The sequence below is a fragment of the Dipodomys spectabilis genome, unplaced genomic scaffold (assembly GCF_019054845.1).
Source record: "Dipodomys spectabilis isolate Male_0828 unplaced genomic scaffold, ASM1905484v1 ptg000094l, whole genome shotgun sequence".
NCBI lineage: Eukaryota > Metazoa > Chordata > Mammalia > Rodentia > Heteromyidae > Dipodomys > Dipodomys spectabilis.
Window position 1 is genome coordinate 15,682,217 of NW_024870771.1, and position 19,992 is coordinate 15,702,208.

The 19,992-nt window shown below is 40.3% G+C and overlaps 1 protein-coding gene across 3 annotated transcripts in view; it reads right to left on the reverse strand.

Annotated features, from left to right (window-relative positions):
• The window catches only part of Epb41l5 (erythrocyte membrane protein band 4.1 like 5), a 142,955-nt gene that overhangs the window by 22,889 nt on the left and 100,074 nt on the right, over nucleotides 1-19,992 (reverse strand). For all 3 annotated transcript variants that reach the window (XR_006148203.1, XM_042685279.1, XM_042685278.1), the window contains 4 exons: nucleotides 15,929-16,092; nucleotides 8,985-9,082; nucleotides 6,899-7,027; nucleotides 3,988-4,049 (listed from right to left, as the gene is read on the reverse strand). Coding sequence is in view for 2 of the 3 variants with exons in the window: in XM_042685279.1 (XP_042541213.1) it covers nucleotides 3,988-4,049; nucleotides 6,899-7,027; nucleotides 8,985-9,082; nucleotides 15,929-16,092 (453 nt within the window). In the remaining variant the exon portion in view is untranslated. The remainder of the gene's footprint in view (nucleotides 1-3,987; nucleotides 4,050-6,898; nucleotides 7,028-8,984; nucleotides 9,083-15,928; nucleotides 16,093-19,992) is intronic.

Below are 19,992 nucleotides of genomic sequence, written 5' to 3' on the forward strand. Positions count from 1 at the left end.
TATGTATGTATGTCAGTTGTGGGGCTTGAACTCTGGGCCTGGGAACTGTCCCTGAGCTCTTCAGCTCAAGGCTAGTGCTCTACCACTTGAGCCACAGCACCACTTCTGGCTCACATTTTTTAAAAGAAAAATTTACTAGAGGATATTCACAGCAGATTTAGGTCAAGAGCAGAGGTGTAGGAATGAAGAGGAGAAGAGGGGGAGAATACAGTCAAGAATTCAATGTATACACTACAAAATTAAGAAAATGAGGGAAGGGGCTAGGAGATGAGTGAGAATGCTGAAAGGGATGACACTGCTCAAGGTGCACTATTTATAAACTGCTCTATTAAGTGGCAAATAAAAAATACCTAAGATAGAACTTGGGTCGTGCTAAGTGCTGACTAACTTGTTAAATTAATGGGCAAAAATATTAATGAAGACTGACAGACTATATTGTGTTGCAGACATGGACATGAGCCCTCTAACTGGTTTACCTTAATCCTTGCACTACTGAACACAGTAAATATTAAATACATGCTGCTATTTCAATACAGAAAATTAAAACTTCAGGAGTTGGGGATTTAGCTCAATGGAAGAGCACTTGCCTGGCAAGTGTAAGGTCCTAAGTTTGGTCCTCAGCTCTGGGGAAAAAAAATCTGTAAAATTAAAACTTCAAACCTCAGTTGTATTAGCCCTATGTCAAGTACTCAGGAGCTTCTTGTGATTAAAACTTGCAGTACCAGACAGCACACATAAAGAACTTTCCAGGGGCTGGGAAGGTGGCTCAGTGGCTAGTACAGCAGGTTTGATTGCTCAGTACCACATAAATAGAAAAAACCAAAAGTGGTGCTGTGGCTCAAGTGGTAGAGTGCTAGCTTTGAGCTGAAGAGCTGAGGGACTGAACCCAGGCCCAGGGTTCAAGCCCTATGACTTTTACCCACACCCACACAAAACAAGAACACTTCTATTGCTGGAGCAATACTGGACAGTAGTATTCTCCCCTCTTCCCCCATCCCCACAGGTCATGGGGCTTGAACTCAGAACCTGGGCAGTGTCCCTGAGCTTTCATGCTCAAGGCTAGCTCTCTACCACTCTGAACCACAGGACCACTTCCGGCTTTTTCTGTTTATGTGGTACTAAGGAATTGAACCCAGGGCTTCATGCATGCTAGACAAACACTCTACCACTAAGCCACATCCCAGGCACAGGCTATTAATTGACATACTGATCTTTCTTATTGCTGTTTTCTCTCCATGAGAGGGTAAACACCAAAGAGGAAACTTTTGTCTATTTTATATCCTGCTGAAATCCTACTTACAATAATTCCTGGCATATAATTGGCACTTAATATATATTTGTTGACTTAAAAAAATTCGAGTGGCAGGGGCTGGGAAGGTGGCTCAGTGGTAGAGCGCTTGCCTTGCATGCATGAGGCCCTGGGTTCGATTCCTCAGCACCACATAAGCAAAAAGAAAAAAGCCGGAAGTGGCGCTATGGCTCAAGTGGTAGAGTGCTAGCCTTGATCTGAAGAGTTGAGGGACAGCGCCCAGGCCCAGAGTTCAGGCCCCATGACCGGACCCAAAAAAAAAAAAAAATTAAAAAAAAAAATCCGAGTGGCCAATTGAGATATCTGGTGTTAGAAACAACAAGACAATAATGAAAACAACTGAGCCCAAGGAACTTGTGGAATCCAAACACCAATATATCATTACTTGTACAGTCTAGGATGAAAGGGAGGAGGAGAAGACTAGTTTAAAAAACAACAGATAAAAACACAACAATTTGAATGAAAAGATATTTAAGAAGGTTGATAAACTCCATAGAATGAACTCAGGATCCAGAGAATTTGTATTATTTATACTGTCTAAAGATGAAAACAAGCTGGTGCCAGTGGTTCATGGCTGTAATCCTAGCTACTCAGGAGGCTGAGATCTGAGGATCACAATTCAAAGCCAATCTGGGTAGGAAAGTCCCTAAGACTATCTCTAATAAACCACCAGAAAACCAGGAAGTGAGTGGTGCTCTGGCTCAAGTGGTAGATAGAGCACTAGCCTTGAGCCTGAAGAGCTAAGGGACAGCTCCCAGGCCGAGTTCAAGCTCCACACAACAACAACAACAAAAAAGATGAAAACAAGGAAGAGACTTTTTTTGGTGCTGGAATTGAGGCTTGAACTCAGGGCCTGGTGCTCTTGTTTGGCTTTTTCTGCTCAACTTCTTTTTTTTTTTGGGTCCGGTCATGGGGCCTGAACTCTGGGCCTGGGCACTGTCTCTCAGCTCTTCAGCTCAAGGCTGGCATTCTACCAGTTGAGCCACAGCGCCACTTTCGGCTTATGTTGTGCTGAGGAATCGAACCCAGGGCCTCAGGCATGCAAGGCAAGCGCTCTACCACTGAGCCACCTTCCCAGCCCCTCTGCTCAACTTCTTGAGCTACATTGCCACTTCCAAGAAGAGAATTTTGAAAGTAGTAAGACTTATTATATAAAGATCCTAATAAGATTAACTGCCAATGTCTCAATAGAAATCATGAAAAAATAGCACTGGATGACACATATCAACTAAGAATTATATAGTCAGCAAATCTACTTTTGAAAATGAGGGAAATAAAGACATTCTCTTTTTTTTATTCTTTTTCTTTTTTTGTTGGTTGTGGGTCTTGAATTCTGGGCCTGGGCACTGCCCTTCAGCTCTTCAGCTCAAGACTAGTACTTTACCACTTGAACCACAGCGCCACTTCCAGTTTTCTAGTTAATGGAGATAAGAGTCTCACAGATTTTCCTGCCCAGTGCTCATTCTGAACTGCAATCCTCAGATCTCAGGCTCCTTAGTATCTAGGATTACAGGCTTGAACCACTGGCTCAGCAATAAAGACATTTTCAAACAAACAAAAGCAAAGGAAGCTTATTGTTATTATTATTTTTTTTGTCAGTCATGGAGCTTGAATTCTGGGCTTAGGGGCTGTCCCTGTGCTCTTCAGCTTAAGGCGAGCGCTCTACCACTTGAGCCACAGTGCCACTTCCGGTTTTCTAGTGGTTTACTGGAGATAAGAGTCTCACAGTTTTCTAGTGGTTTACTGGAGATAAATAAGAGTCTCAAGGACTTTCCTGCCTAGGCTGGCTCTGAACCATGATCCTCAGATCTCAGCCACCTGAGTAGGTAGGATTACAGGCATGAGCCACTGGCAAAGGAAGCTTATTATAAGTAGATATGCTTTACGTAAATGCTAAAGAGGATCCTTCAGGCTGTGATAAAGGATTTTATCTATTAATCTGAAATTATATGAAGAAAAAATAAAGAATACAGGTTAAAGAAAAGATCACTGAAGGGCTGGGAAGGTGGCTCAGTGGTAGAGCGCTTGCCTTGCATGCTCAAGGCCCTGGGTTCGATTCCTCAGCACCACATAAGCAAAAAGAAAAAAGCCGGAAGTGGCGCTGTGGCTCAAGTGGTAGAGTGCTAGCCTTGAGCTGAAGAGCTGAGGGACAGCGCCCAGGCCCAGAGTTCAGGCCCCACGACCGGACCCAAAAAAAGAAAAAAAAAAAAAAAAGATCACTGAATACACAATGATGAACTAAAGAAATTAGTATAGAACAAGGAATAAAAGCTTAACAAGACAAATTGAAAAGATAATTGAGAGTTGGAAGAAGTAGCAAAGAAATTCACTCAGTTAATGTGAGAATCTAGGCTTGGCAAGATTTTAAGAACAGTTCATTGTGATGTCAAGATGACACTGAAATTAACCATGACCCTCAGAAGAAAACAGAATGCATTTCTTATCAAGCATGACAAGATAAAAAATCTTTATAGAGGACTTTGCTCTATTCTTTGAAACAAGTGAAAAATGAAAATGTGAGAATACCTTCAAATAATCTTCAAATACTCAGTGGCTCTCTAATGGACAGAAAAGAGTGAATATAAGCTACCTTTCAAACTATGTGTTCTGAATGAGGGAAAGTAAAAAGAAAAGATAGTGGAAACAAATAAGAAAATCAATTCAATTCAGAATTGTACCTGATTGTGGTAGTATCCTGAACACTGGCATTTTTATGACTTAAGCTATCTTCTCTTGTAACCTAAGAAAATGGAATCATAAAAAAAAAAAAAATCAAGAAATTTACATTTCTTTCCAGTAAAAATAGAAGTACCTATTGCTTCAGTTCAAGTAAGAGGTAATTACAATATAACAGTACTGCATCTAATGCAAATCTATCTCATAGCCAAATTAGCAATCCAAAATAACTTCAACATGTTTGACTATAAATATTCATGCTTTTACTCCTGGGCTTTCAATTGCTGAACATCCTATAGCATGTGACATTATATACAAAATCACAAATATTCAATGCCAAAATGTTTTTCATATTTAAGTGATACAATATACATTTGGTTTTTATTTTTTCCTAAATTTTAAGAGGGAAATAGACAAAAACTGAAGAGTTCAGTTTTGCCTCAACTTTATTGACACATTATTTATATATAGTAAAATGCATCGATTTTAAATGTAAGATTAGTGAATTCTGAAAAATATTTACAGGTGCATAACTATTATATTTCCTCCATAACCAACATTTCTACTACCACTTTGCTCCAAAATATTCCCTTGAAGCATCTCACTTAATTCCATCAAAATCAACTGTGGCAACCTATGATATGTATTTTCTGGTTTCATATGAACTAGAATCACGTACTTTGTGTGTATGTGTGTTGGTCATGGGGCTTAAACTCTGGGCCTGGGTGCTGTCCCTCAGCTCTTCAGCTCAAGGCGAGCACTCTACCACTAGAGCCACAGCACCATTTCCGGTTTTGAGTGGTTTATTAGAGATAAGAGTTTCACAGACTTTCCTGCCTGGGCTGGATTTGAACCACGATTCTCAGATCTCAGTTTCCTGAGTAGCTAGGATTACAGGTGTGAACCAGTCGTGCCCGGCTTTCACATCTTCCTCTTTAGAGAAACATGAGATCTTTCTTTTTGGGGATTCACTCACATGATTGTAATATATCACCAACTCATTCCTTTTTGTTTACTGAGTAGTTTTCCCTGTAGGGGCATTTGTTTATCTATTGGTTGACATTTGGGTGGGTTGTTTCCATATTTTAGCTACTAGAAGTTTCTAGGAACATTAGTGGACTAATAATATCAATGTGAATCTAAGTTGAATATAATAGCTGATTAGTGTATGTTTAATACACTTTATATAGTGTTTATTCCATTGTCTATCCTTGCCAGAAATATATGTGTACAGCAGGAACTCTGCCATCACCAACACAAGGATGATCACTCAGTACACTTTAGCTATGTCAATAAATATGTCTTTCATAATGAAGGATGAAAAATCTGTGCTTAGATTTTTTTTCAGACACTTTTATTGGGCTGAAAGAAGTTCCATTCTACTCCTACTTTTTTTTGTTGTTGTTGTTGTTTTTTTTGGTCCAGTCGTGGGGCCTGAACTCAGCTGGGCCTGGGCGCTGTCCCTCAGCTCTTCAGCTCAAGGCTAGCGCTCTACCACTTGAGCCACAGCGCCACTTCCGGCTTTTTTGTTATGTGGTGCTGAGGAATGGAACCCAGGGCCTCAGGCATGCAAGGCAAGCGCTCTACCACTGAGCCATCTTCCCAGCCCTCTACTCCTACTTTGATGAGGGTTTTTTTTTTTTTTAAACATGCACAGCTGTTGAATTTGGGGAAATGTCTTTTCTTTATGAATTGAGATAATTTTTATGTATTTTAAAATATCCTGAAGATGGAATGATAAATCAATTTTTTTTCCTGAGAGAGACACTGTATTGCTGTAATGTAAGATCCTACTTTTAAATTGCTTTAGTATGATTTGATATTTTATTACAAACTTTTACATCTATGTTTAAGAGTAGAATTAATCTGGAGAGTTTTTCTGTTTTTTGTTTTGCTTGTTGTGGGGCTTGAACTCTGGGCCTGGGCACTGTCCCTTAGCTCTTCAGCTCAAGACTAATGCTTTACCACTTGAACCACAGCACCACTTCCGGTTTTCTGGTGGTTTATTGGAGATAAGAGTCCCATGGACTTTCCTGCCCAGACTGGTTTTGAATCATGATCCTCAGATCTCAGCCTCTTTAGTAGCTAGGATTACAGGCGTGAGCCACTGGTGCTTGGCTGAAATTCTTTCTTCAAGTTAAGAAAAGTCCAAAAAATACAACTAAAATGCAAGGCAACTACTATGGAAAACAATAAAAACAAAAAACCCAGGAAGTCTACAAGTATAAAAACGTTTAAGTCACACAGTTCTGGAGATTGACAAGACCAAGATCAAGATACTACAAGATTTAATTCTGGTGAAGAACTAATACATGGTATCTTCTTGTGGCTTTCTCACCAAGTACAAGAGGCAAACAAACTCAGGGCTTTTTCTAAGAGCACTAAAAACACTCATACCATAATAAGTGAGAACACAGCTTTATGATTACTTTGACCATTACTACTGACATCAATACTTTATCTATATTGTTTTCTTTTTGTATCAGTTCTGGGACTTGAACTCAAGGCCTTGTGCTCTTGCTTATCTTTTTTAACGTTGGTGCTTTTCCATGTGAGCCACACATCCACTTTTAGCTTCTCACTGGTTATTGGAGAGAAGAATCTCTAGGATTTGTCTACCTAGGCTGGCTCTCAATCTGTAGATCTCAGCCTGCTTATTACAGGACTAAGCCAGTGGCACCTAGATAACACTTGGTAAATTATGGTTTAGATACTCCTTTACCTTTCTTATTTCATCCTCACAACATTCTTAAGGTAGTTATTAGCATTATTTATTATTTAATTTATTTTATTTTAAGCATTAACAAAACTGAGGCATAGACTCATATATCAAGTCATGAAATTGGTAAGTAGAATAAAAATGGGATTTTACTTTTCATATCACCAGGATTATATCTATTAAAGGCAGCTTACCTTCTGCACAGATTCTACTTGAGCCTTTAAAATGTTACTCTTGAAGTCAGTAGGAAACCTTATGGCATTTGGTCCTGGGCTCTCAATGGCATTATTGAGACATTTCTCAGTCAACTTCACCACTTCTTCCTAAATATTAAAAACATACTTTATTAACCTCCACAGACCATAGTTATTAAAAGCAGGGAAGGACACTGGGTGCCAGTGGCCCACACCTATAATCTTAGCTATTCAGGAGGCTGAGATCTGAGGATCACAGTTCAAAACTAGTCCAGGCAGGGGCTGGGAAGGTGGCTCAGTGGTAGAGCGTTTGCCTTGAGCCTGGGTTTGATTCCTCAGCACCACATAAGCAAAAAGAAAAAAAAAAAAAAGCTGGAAGTGGTGCTATGGCTCAAGTGGTAGCACGCTAGCCTTGAGCTGAAGAGCTAAGGGCCAGCACCCAGGCCCAGAGTTCAGGACCCACAACCCGACCCCCCCCCACAAAAAAAAAAATTAGTCCAGGAAGTAAAGTCTGTGAGACTCTTATCTCCAATAAACCACTAGAAAACTGGAAGTGGTGCTGTGACTCAAGTGGTAGAGTGCACGCCTTGAGCTGAAGAGCTGAGGGACAGCGTCCAGGCCCAGAGTTCAAGCCCCATGACCGACAAAAAAAAGACAAAAAAAAAAAAGCAGGAAGGAATGATAAAAGTGAAATAATCAGACAAGCAAGAAATCATATGTCTTAAGCAGCTATTTCCTACTCAGGACATAATCAGCTACTATAATCATCTACCTGCTAACAGCTCCAGAATCATATAATTTAGGTTGAACTAAAATCCAGATGGAATAAATTAGAGCCAATGTCACACATTCTCCATATGTGGTTTAATTCAGGCATTTATCATAAGTGGTAGAGTCAGTTATTTTGTTGCTTAAAGATAGAAACTGGAGCTAGGTACCAGTGGCTCATGCTTGCAATCCTAGGTATGCAGGGATATAATTATTTGAAAGCCTCATTAACTTAAGAGATCTAGGATGGGAAGAGGTCATTGGAGGGCTGGGAAAGTGGCTTAGTGGTAGAGTGCTTGCTTTGCATGCATGAGGCCCTGGGTTCGATTCCTGAGCACCACATAAGCAGAAAAAGCTGAAAGTGGTGCTGTGGCTCAAGTGGTAGAGCACTCGCCTTGAGCTGAAGAGCTGAGGGATAGCGTCCAGGCCCAGAGTTCAAGCCCCACGACCAACCAAAAGAAAAAAAAAAAAAGGTCATTGGAGATAGCCATTCTGCAAAACTTTTTTGGGTTTGGTGACAGATTGAAGTATCCTAAGTGCCAAGAACTTGTCACTCATCTGTGAGCTCCACATGATTTTTATCTTTTTATAAATTTGTAGTCTATTAAAATAAAAAATCCCAGATGACTAAATCAATGTGAGTATTGTAGGTCTGATGTGTCATGAGTCTCAGAAATGGAAGGACAAAGAGTGAACAAATGCAGCAGTGGTACTCACTAGACAAGACAGTGTGCTGAATATGAACCATACAACTTATGGGTAGCGGAAAAAACTGGGAGAGAGCGAGGGAAGGGATAACACTGCCCCAAAAGAAATATACTCCTTACCTGACTTATGTAACTCCTGTGTACATAACCTTTATAATAACAATAATTTTTTTTAATGAACTATACAACTTGTTGGTTGGGATAGGAGGGAAAAACTGGGAGACAGCAAGGGAAGGGGTGAGACTATCCAAAAAGAAATGTACTTTTTACCTGACTTATGTAACTGTAAACCCTTTGCATATCACCTTTATAATAACCAAAAAATGTTTAACAGTCCTTCAACTAGATAGGGTAAATCAACATAAAGGTTTAACAGAGGTAACCCTTTTTACTTTGTGTTTTTTTTTAAAAAAAACAACATGATTAATGTTGTTGTACAAGTTTCCTCCTCCTCCTTTAAGTACCCACACACTTCATCTTTTCAAACGAGAAAACAGGTTTATATGCACTCAGAACAGATTTTCCACTAAAAGAAGAAATAGTATTATCTTTGTAAAGGAAATATTTCTGGGAGGTCTGAACATGTATAAGTAGATGAGTGATCTGAATACCTGACTGTTGATGTTAACATCAGTGTTTGATGGTGGGGATGACAGAGAATTATTCTCCACCTCAATCTGTTTGAGTTTCTCTGTGGCATCTTTCAATGCTAGTGGGAAGAAAAAAGGCAAGTTGTTACAGCAGCTATAATAGGATACAGATATGAGTTTTGTTTTCCCACAACACCAATTACCATCAGCTAAAGTAATAATTCAGATGAAGACAAAAGAAGTACACATTTTCCCATAACCAATATATTTTACATTTCTTTTCATATATGTTCCAATATATTCCTTTCCAATAACTTGATTAAAAGTTAATCCTCCAGGATGGGAAGGTGGCTCAGTGGTAGAGTGCTTGCTTTGCATGCATGAGGCCCTAGGTTCAATTCCTCAGTACCACATAAGCAGAAAAAGCTGGGAAGTGGCACTGTGGCTCAAGTGGTAGAGAGCTAGCCTTGAGCTGAAGAGCTGAGGGATAGTGTCCAGGCCCAGAGTTTAGGCCCCATGACCAGAAAAAAAAAGAAAAACGTTAATCCTAAGTAGGATCACTGTTCTGTGTCTGAACTGCTATTAAAACAACAACTACCTATCAATTCTCAATAGTACATGCGCTTAGGGTTTATCAGCCAAGAGACTTACAGAGAACAGTTGTTAAATGTCTTTTCTTTAACGTCAACTCAAACTCATGTCTAACCTTAGTACTCTGTTATCTGTAGCCCTGATCTTGACTATACATTGCTTAAAATTAAACTCATTTTGGAGAAACTGATGAAAAGGCAACTATTTACTCAATTATTAACTTCTATAGTACTATCAGGTATGATGCAGATCAGGCATCTTGTCTTCAAAAAGTCTAAAATACACTACAAATAAAGTCTTCTAATTACTAAAATGATTATGTGTTAAGTACAATTCACATTTAAACATATTTAACTGTCCTGAATTAATCTTTTTTTTTATTGGCCATGGGACTTGAACTCAGGGCCTGGGTGCTATCTCTGAGCTCTTTTGCTTAAGGCTAGCACTTTACCACTTTAAGCCACAGCTCTACTTCCTGTTTTATGAGTGGTTACTTAGAGATAAGAGTCTTACAGGACTTTTCTGCCCTGGCTGGCTTCAAACCACAGTCCTCAGATCTCAGCCTTCTGAGTAGCTACGATTGCAGGTATGGCTACCAGCACCAGCCCAATCTTACTCCTCAGAGATTAATTTGGTCTGACTTTGAATTCTTACCAGTCAATTAACAAATAAATCTATTCAATACCTAATAATTTTTATATAATCAGGTAGAAGAAAGAAGGAAGGGCTGGGAATATGGCTTAGTGGTAGTACCTAGTATCCATGAAACCCCAGGTTCAATTCCTCAATACCATCTGAACAGAAAAAGCCAAAAATGGCACTGTGGCTCAAGTGGTAGAGTGCTAGCCTTGAGCAAAAGGAAGTTCAGGGACAGTGCCCAGGCCCTGAGTTCAAGCCCCAGGACTGGCAAAAAAAGAAAGAAAGAAAGAACTATGAAATCATGACTGGGTCAAAAGGATCTTCTAAAAATGATCATTAATAAAATGTAGTGAATTGTCTCCCTGGTTGCACATCAGAATCAAATGGATACCTTTGAGAAATTCTGATTCCCAAGGCTTACTCTTGAAGAATCTTATCAGAATAACTGGAGATAAGATTCCTGTCATGAAACTAAAACTCTTCAGGTTTTACTGTTCAAAACAGAGTCATTAATTTAATGCTGGTATTCCCAAATGGTATCATTTATGTATTCTTTCTTTATTTTCGGTCATGCAGCTTGAAGTAAGGACTTGGGCACTGTCCGAGCTTCTTTTGCTTAAGGCTAGTACTCTACCATCTGAGCCACAGCACCACCTCTGGCTTTTTCTGTTTATGGGTACTGAGGAATGGAACCCAAGGCTTCATGCATGATAGGAAAGCACTCTATACTAAGCCACATTCCAAGCCTTGATGTATTCCTATCTCTGGTTTTGTTATGCTTCAAATTATCTTACAGTGAATTTCATATGAAGCTGTTATCACACACATTTTAGTTTATGCTGGTTGTTAATAGTTTTTGGTTAAAATGAAGCTGCTGCTACTTCCATAGGACTGAGAAACCTCCTGAGATGGAAGATAAGGTGATTAAGAAAAAAGGGATTATTATTTTTACCTACCTATGTAAATCACAACAAAATGTATAATAAACTAGATATCAAGACCAAAAAGATCTCACTCTTAACATAAAAACGATCTAAGTAAGCCATAATTAATACCTTAAGTGCTCTAATTAATATAAGCTCATGCCTATATTCCGAAGCTATTCAAGAGTGAGATTCAAATCTTCCCCAGGCAGACAAATCCAAGACACTCATTTTGTAAATGACATTTTATTTATTTTTCCAAGATACTCTTTTATCTCCAATTAACCAGAGAAAAGCAGAATTTAGAGATGTGGTTCAAGTGGTAGAGTGCTAGCTGTGAACAAAAAAAAAAAGCTAAGAAGTGCTAGGCCCTGAGGTCAAGTCTCAGTACTGAAGGGGAGAAAAATCTATTTCTCACTTCACCTTAACGAAATGTAATCAAGTTGAACTAAGTTACATTAATGAAACTCCTACAGTATGGAAGAATTTCTCTGGCAATAACCTCAACAGCATTTAAGCTCCGCTTGGGTATTTTCTATTATAAGGAGTTTACTAACTCTTAGATATTTATCTCTAATATATGGCAGAAAATTCTTCCCTATGCTGATACAAAATATGAAAAATGTTCATTTATGAGATTCAACAATAGCCGGGCACCAGTGGCTCATACCTATAATCCTAGTTACTCAGGAGGCTGAGATCTAAGGATTATGGTTCAAAGCCAGCTGGGGCAGAAAAGTCCATGAGACTCTTATCTCCAATTAACCACCAGAAAACTAGAAGTGACGCTGTGGTTCAAGTGGTAAAGAACTCACCTTGAGCTAAAGAGCTCAGGGACAGCACCCAGGCCCAGAATTCAAGCCCCAGGACTGACAAAAAAAAAAAAAAAGATTCACCAATAAACCAGCATAAAATAAATTCTTTGCAAGCAAGGCACTAGTGGCTCATGCCTATACTCCTAGCTAACTTAGGAAGCAAAGATCTGAGGATCAAAGCCAGCCTGGGCAGGAAAGTCTGAGACTTTTATCTCCAATTAACCACCAAAAAACCATACAGGAGATGTAGCTGGAGTGGTAGAGCACCAGCTTGAGTGAAAAAGCTAAATGATAGTAAACAGTCAAACCACAGTACTGGCATATATCATAAAAAATTCTTTGCTATAGCCGACTTCAAAGAGTTTGTAGCATTATCACATCTCATACTTTTTAAAAAAGGCATCTCTGGTTTATTTATTTATTTTTTGGGGGGGGGTCCGGTCGTGGGGCCTGAACTCTGGGCCTGAGCGCTGTCCCTCAGCTCTTCAGCTCAAGGCTAGCGCTCTACCACTTGAGCCACAGCGCCACTTCCAGCTTTTTTCTTTTTGCTTATGTGGTGCTGAGGAATCGAACCCAGGGCCTCGAGCATGCAAGGCAAGCGCTCTACCACTGAACCACCTTCCCAGCCCCATCTCTGGTTTATTCCATGTTGTCCTAATCTAATTTTATTTGTTAAAAATTTTGTACTCAATAAACGTTTAATACAACACTGAAAGAATTATCATAGCACTGAAGGAATTACACTTGTGTGTGTGTGTGTGTGTGTGTGTGTGTGTGTGTATGTGTGTGTGTGTGTGTGTGTGTTCCAGTATTGGCATTTGAACTCAGGACCAAGACCTGTCCCTTAGCTTTTGTTTTGTTTTGTTTTATTCTAATCCCTGGGGCTTGAACCCTGAGCCTCTTTGTGCAAAAGGCTAGCACTCTACAGTGCCATTTCCCACTTTTTCTGTTTATGTGGTACTGAGGAAAGAAACCCAGGGCTTCATGAATGCTAAGCAAGCACTCTATCACTAAGCCACATTCCCACCTCTCCCTTAGCTTATTTGCTCAAGACTAGCACTTAAGCCACTGTTCTACTTCTGGCTTTTTGCTGGTTAATTGGAGATAAAAGTAGACTCACAGGGGCTGGGAAGTTGGCTCAGTGGTAAAGCGCTTGCCTTGCAGGCCTGAGGCCCTGGGTTCGATTCCTCAGCATCACATAAGCAAAAAGAAAAAAGCTGGAAGTGGCGCTGTGGCTCAAGTAGTAAAGCGCTAGCCTTGAGCTGAAGAGCTGAGGGACAGCGCCCAGGCCCAGAGTTCAGGCCCCACGAACAGACCCAAAAAAAAAAAAAAAAGTAGTCTCAAGACTTTCCTGCCCAGGCTGGCTTTGAATTGTGATCCTCAGATCCTAATCTCTTGAGAAGCTAGGATTATAAGGCTTGAGCCACTGGCAGAATTATACTTTTTTTTTGTCGGTTGTGGGGCCTGAACTCCGGGCCTGGGCACTGTCCCTCAGCTCTTCAGCTCAAGGCTAGCACTCTACCACTTGAGCCACAGCGTCACTTTCAGCTTTTATCAGCTTATGGGGTGCTGAGGAATCGAACCCAGGGCCTCATGCATGCAAAGCAAGCACTCTACCACTGAGCCACCTTCCCAGCCCAGAATTACACTTTTTAAATTCATATGAACATAAAATGGATATAAATGAAATCAATATTGCCATCAGGATAAAGGAGTCTATTTTAATTCTAGAAATATGCTAGTCCTGCTTCTTGCCAAACCTAAATCCTGAAAAGCTTTCATTTTATGTGTTATCTTCTAAGTAACAAAGAGCAAGAATTTCTAACAAACGGTAAAGAGCAGGTATGTCAAAACTAGAAAGAAATTACTGCAGAGAAAATACATGACAAATGATAAGGAAGAATGTTTTCTTTGTTTTTTTCTTTCTTGGTCAGTTGTGGTGGCTTGAACTCAGGGCCTGGATGCTCAGCATTTTGTGATTAAGGCTAGCACTCTACCAACTGAGCCACAGCGCCACTTCCAGTTTTTGAGTGGTTAATTGGAGTTTCAGATCTCAGCTAGGATTACAAACAAGAGCCGCCGGTGCCTGGCTACTATCTACTATTTTTTTTTTTTGGTTAGTCGTGGGGCCTGAACTCTGGGCCTGGGCACTGTACCTCAGCTCAAGGCTAGCACTCTACCACCTGAACCACAGCACCACTTCTGGCTTTTTCTGCTTATGTCTTTTTCTGCTCATGTAGTACTGAGGAATTGAACCCAGGGCCTCACGCATGCAAGGCAAGCACTCTACCACTGAGCCACCTTCCCAGCCTGCAACCTACTATCTTAAAAAATCCAATTATATTATTTTAAAATTTTCAACATATCAAGTGAAATTTTATTTTTGTGACCCTGATTTCAGACATTACAAATACAATTTAACAAATATAATTTAATTATAGTAGAGGTTAATAAAACAGCAATCATTCATTTAACAAGGCATTTGTAGTGGCTACCTAGGGAACAACAGAAAAAAAAAATTTAACTTCCTTACTAGTAGTACTTCAGCATGTTCTCTTAGCCAGAATCATTTTTGTAACTGTTCATTGAACTTCTTATTTTTGATTTATTAAGTGCTTTTGTACTGTGCAATATTAGGAAACTGTTTAAGCCAAACTCTCAACAACAGACTTCTTTTTTTGGCCAGTTCTGGAGCTTGAACTCAGGGCCTGGGCACTGTCCCTGAGATTCTTTTGCTAGCACTCTATCACTTGGGCCACAGCACCACTTCTGGCCTTATCTGTTTATGTGGTACTAAGGAATCACGCCCATGCTAGGCCAGCACTCTACCACTAAACTACATCCCCAACCTCCACAGACATTTTTTAATAGGCAAATCACTTTCACCTTTTAAGTGTGAAAAAACTTAAGAAAAGCAGTACACTTCTGTGGAACTGGCCAACAATAATCTTCACCAATAATGAACTAATAGAATATTCAAACCTTCTGTGCTCTCAAGGAAATCTTTTTTTTGGGTCCGGTCCTGGGGCCTAAACTCTGGGCCTGGGCACTGTCCCTCAGCTCTTCAGCTCAAGGCTAGCGCTCTACCACTATGAGCCACAGCGCCATTTCCGGCTTTTTTCTTTTTTCTTATGTGGTGCTGAGGAATCGAACCCAGGGCCTCATGCATGCAAGGCAAGCACTCTACCACTGAGCCACCTTCCCAGCCCTCTCAAGGAAATCTTTAAGGAAGTTTTTTCTTGTTTTGTTTTTTTCTGGGTCCAGTCATCGGCCTGAACTCTGGGCCGGGGCGCTGTCCCTCAGCTCTTCAGTTCAAGGCTAGCTCTCTACCACTTGAGCCACAGCGCCACTTCCGGCTTTTTTCCTTTTTGCTTATGTGGTGCTGGGGAATCAAATCCAGGGCCTCAGGCATGCAAGGCAAGCGCTCTACCACTGAGCCAACTTCCCAGCCCAAGGAAGTTTTTACTAAATCTTATTTTGTACTCAAGGAGCATGTAAAACCCAAGAATGAATGTTCATAAGTGTATAAATAATAACTCATAGGTAATACTGTTAATGCATTACTTTAAAATTTTTCCAAAGTTCTCCTAAATATAAAAAAGTGTTAGGAAGGCATAATTGTTCTAAACTAATTTATTAACTTTTTTTTTGGGGGGGTCCGGTCATGGGGCCTGAACTCTGGGCCTGGGCGCTGTCCCTCAGCTCTTCAGCTCAAGGTTAGCGCTCTACCACTTGAGCCACAGTGCCACTTCCGGCTTTTTTCTTTTTGCTTATGTGGTGCTGAGAAATCGAACCCAGGGCCTCATGCATGCAAGGCAAGTGCTCTACCACTGAGCCACCTTCCCAGCCCTTATTAACTAACTTGATTAATTTACTATTCTGAAAAAATTAAAAACCTGACTATTCACTAAAATATTCTTGGAGGAAGTGATTTAAATATTTAATTTCAAAAGGAGATAAAAAAGTGCCACTGACATATTACAGAATATTTACTTACTTTGACACTCCATTTCAGGTTCCTCTAATCCAGCTGGTCTGGAGGCTTTGTTAATATCATCCAGTGCTGGGGTTGTTTCCACAGTATCTGATGCCCCAACTATATCACCAACAGTTGTTTTTAACAAGTCTGGACTATTGAGCAAATCAATACTCAGAGGCAAGCTATAAAGGTAACAGAAAACTTACTTAGAGAAGAAATTTATCATGAAAGGAATTTAAAATACTAACAAAAATCACTGTTGGAAAGTAAGCATGAAAGTTTTGTTGAACTAGCTTCATTCTGCTTTCAAAATCCTTCCAGCAATGAATCAAAGGTTATTTCCCCCTGAAATAAACTAAGAGGGGAAAAGAAACTATTGAAAGCATCAGGTTACAAAAGAAAACAATAGCCAGGCGCCAGGGCTCACGACTGTAATCCTAGCTACTCAGGAGGCTGAGATCTGAGGATTGCGGTTCAAAGCCAGCCCGGGCAGGAAAGTCCATGAAACTCTTATCTCCGATAAACCACCAGAAAACCAGAAGTGGCACTGTAGCTCAAGTGGTAGAGCGCTCACCTTGACCCGAAGAGCTGAGGGATAGCGCTCAGGCTCAAGCCCCATGACCGACAAAAAAAGAAAAAAGAAAACAATAGAAGGGCACCAGGAAGCTGAGAGCTGAGGATCACAGTTCCTGAGACTTTTGTCTCCAATTAACTAAAAAAAAAAAAAAAAAAAAATGGAAGTGGCATTGTGGTTCAAGTGGTAAAGCGCTAGCCTTGAGCACATGGAGGCTCAGGGATAGTGCCCAGGCCCTGAGTTCATGCTCTACAACCGACCAAAAAAAAAGGATTCTTAGATTCAAGAAACAAAGGTGAGCCTTATTACTTACTGAGACCACAGCACAGATTTAGGAAAAAGAAGGAAGTGCTCAGAGCATTCCTTCTAGCTATAAAGATGAGGCTAAAGTCCAGGATACCAAGGCAGATAGAAGTTGTGGGACAGAGTACACAGAGCCCTGGGAGGTATGCAGAGGATTTCTCCCCTCCCTCCCCCAAAGTATTATGCAAGAAACTCCTCACAACCTGGAAGGGAGCTACTTGAATGAATTATAGGAAACTTTTGGTTCTCACTGGGACAGGGTACCTATTTCAACAAATGTACTGAAAACCAGTAGTTTACAGTGCACAGAACATTCAGGAATGTTTTGTCTCTTAAGTGGGAAGCAATTATCCCAGACTAAGCACTGCAACAGACTCACCTAACAAATCATAAAAGTGAGTCCTGTGGGGTTAGTGGCAGAGGGCTTGCCTCACATGTATGAAGCCCTGCCTTTGATTCCTCAGTAAAATAAAAAAAGCTGGAAATGGTGCTGAATGTTAGCTGAATGTTGCAGAATGCTAGTCTAGAATAAAAGTTCAAACACAGTGCCCAGACCTGAGTTCAAGCTCCAGGACTGGCCAAAAAAAAAAAAAAAAGTGAGTCTTGAAAGGGCCAAGCTGTGTTCAAGTAACTCAACCACATACAAATAAAACTCAATTAGATTTAGAGTACTACCAAAATACTTAGCACCAACCAAAGTAAAATGCCCAATGTCAGACTTCTACCAAGCCAATGAGAAATAAAGCAAGATTTACCCTAAGAATGTACAGTTAATGTAGCATGCCAAAATCAACTAATGTATTAGCTTTCAAGTGCCAAAATCAGCATTTGAACTTGGTACCTGACACTCACTGGCTGAAACTCTACCAACTGAGCCTGGGCTCCAAACTCTTATGTTTTTTTGTTGGTTGTGGGACTTGAACTCTGGGCCTGAGCTCTTCAGCTCAAGGCTAGAGCTCTACCACTTGAGTCACAGTGCCACTTCCAGTTTTCTTGGTTTACTGGAGATAAGAGTCTCATAGACTTTCCTGCCTGGCTGGCTTTGAACCACGATCCTCAGATCTCAGCCTCCTGAGTAGCTAGGATTACAGGTGTGAGCCACCAGTGCCCAGCTCAACCCCTCTTATTAATAAATACTATTACATTGGTATCTCCGTGGATGCAGAAAAGCATCTGACAAAATCTAACACCATCACAGTAAAAATGCTCAACAAATTAACAGCATCTCTACGAAATAACAACAAAAAAAACCCTCAAAAATCAAAATCCCAAGAATTATTATCTTAATGGTGAAAAATAAATGCTTTCTCCTGTAAGTTAGAAAGAGAAAAGAGATGTCCATACTCTTCTTCATTGTACTAGAGGTTCTAACTAATTCAATAAGGAGATGGGGCAAGTAATACAAGTAAAGGAATACAAAAACACTCCTAAAATTAACCAAGTTCAGAATTTTCAAAATACAAGATTAATATACAAAATCAAGTATATATTTGTACACTAGCAATAAACAAATTAAAATTAAGAAAATAAACCCATTCATGGCAAAAATCAAGGAATACAAACTTCGGAATAAATTTATTGAAGAGTATGTAGAGCTTGAGACACTGAAAGTATAAAATAAAGGAGAATCTAAATAAATAGAAAGACACCTGTTTATGTAGTAACACTTATTGTTGTCAAGATGGCAATTCTCCACAAACTGGTTTGCATTCATTACCAAAATTCCAGAATAATTTTGTTGTAGAATAAATTAAATTGATTAGCCAACCTTTTCTTTTTCTGGTCCTGGGGCTTGAACTCAGGGCCTGGGCACTGTCCCTGAGCTTCTCAAGGTTAGTGTTCTACCACTTGAGCCACAGCACCCCTTTTGGCTTGTCCTGAGTATTATTTTTCTGTCTGTGATGGCTTTAATTTGTGATCCTCAGATCTCAGCCTCCTGAGTAGCTAGGACTATAGGCATAAGCTACCGACACCCAGCTTAATCTTAATGTTTATATGGGAATTCAAAGGAATTAGAATGGTCAATGCAATTGAAAAGAAAGGAGGATATACATTATCCAATTTCTTTCTTTTTTTTTTCTGGTAAGTCATGGGGCCTGAACTCTGGGCCTGGGCGCTGTCCCTCAGCTCTTCAGCTCAAGGTTAGCGCTCTATCACTTGAGCCACAGCGCCACTTCCAGCCTTTTCTGCTTATGTGGTGCTAAGGAATTGAATCCAGGACCCACCCATACGTGTCTGTGAGCATGTTTCCAGAGACAACTAGATCATAAAGGATTTGACTTAGTGACTTAATCCATTAATGCATTCAAAACCTAAATAGAGGGGCTGGGAAGGTGGCTCAGTGGTAGAGCGCTTGCCTTGCATGCCTGAGTCCCTGGGTTCGATTTCTTAGCACCACATAAGCAAAAAGAAAAAAGCCGGAAGTGGCGCTGTGGCTCAAGTGGTAGAGCTCTAGCCTTGAGCTGAATTGCTGAGGGACAGCGCCCAAGCCCAGAGTTCAGGCCCCACGACCGGACCCAAAAAAAAAAAAAAAAAAAAAAACCTAAATAGACTATTAGGAAGTAGTGGGAAACCATGGTAGGCAGGGCCAAGTTGTAGAAAGCAGATTGTAATGGGGGAGAGGAAGGGGTGTTTGAAGGACATATTTTACCTTAGCCACTTTGTGTCTTTGTTCTGTTTTCCTGGCAGCAGTGATATGAACTGCACTGCTCTGCCATGCACTCCCTGGTTGTGGGGCTGAACTCTACCACTTGAGCCACACCACCACTTCAGCTTTATTTTGCTTATGTGGTGCTGAGGAATCGAGCCCAGGGTCCCATGCATGCAAGGCAAGCACTCTACCACTGAGCCAGCTTCCTAGGCCCTAATATATACGTTTTTGAGACAGAATCTCAACATGTATCCCAGGCTGACCTCAAACTTGAGATCTTCCTGATTGTAGCTCCTGAGTACCAGGATCACCTTCTAAATTACAGGCATGTTAGTTATAGAGCTACCATTCCTTGTTCCCAGAATTTCTTTTAGTTAATTTTTGTCAAGACAAATCAATTGGAGACTAATAAAAACAGCTTGGTACTGATACAAGACCAATGGAATAGAAGACCCAGAAATGAACCCACAGACATATAGCCACCTAGTATTTGATAAGAAAGCCAAAAACAAAGAATGGAAAATGGCCTCTTCAACAAATGGTGCTGGCTGAATT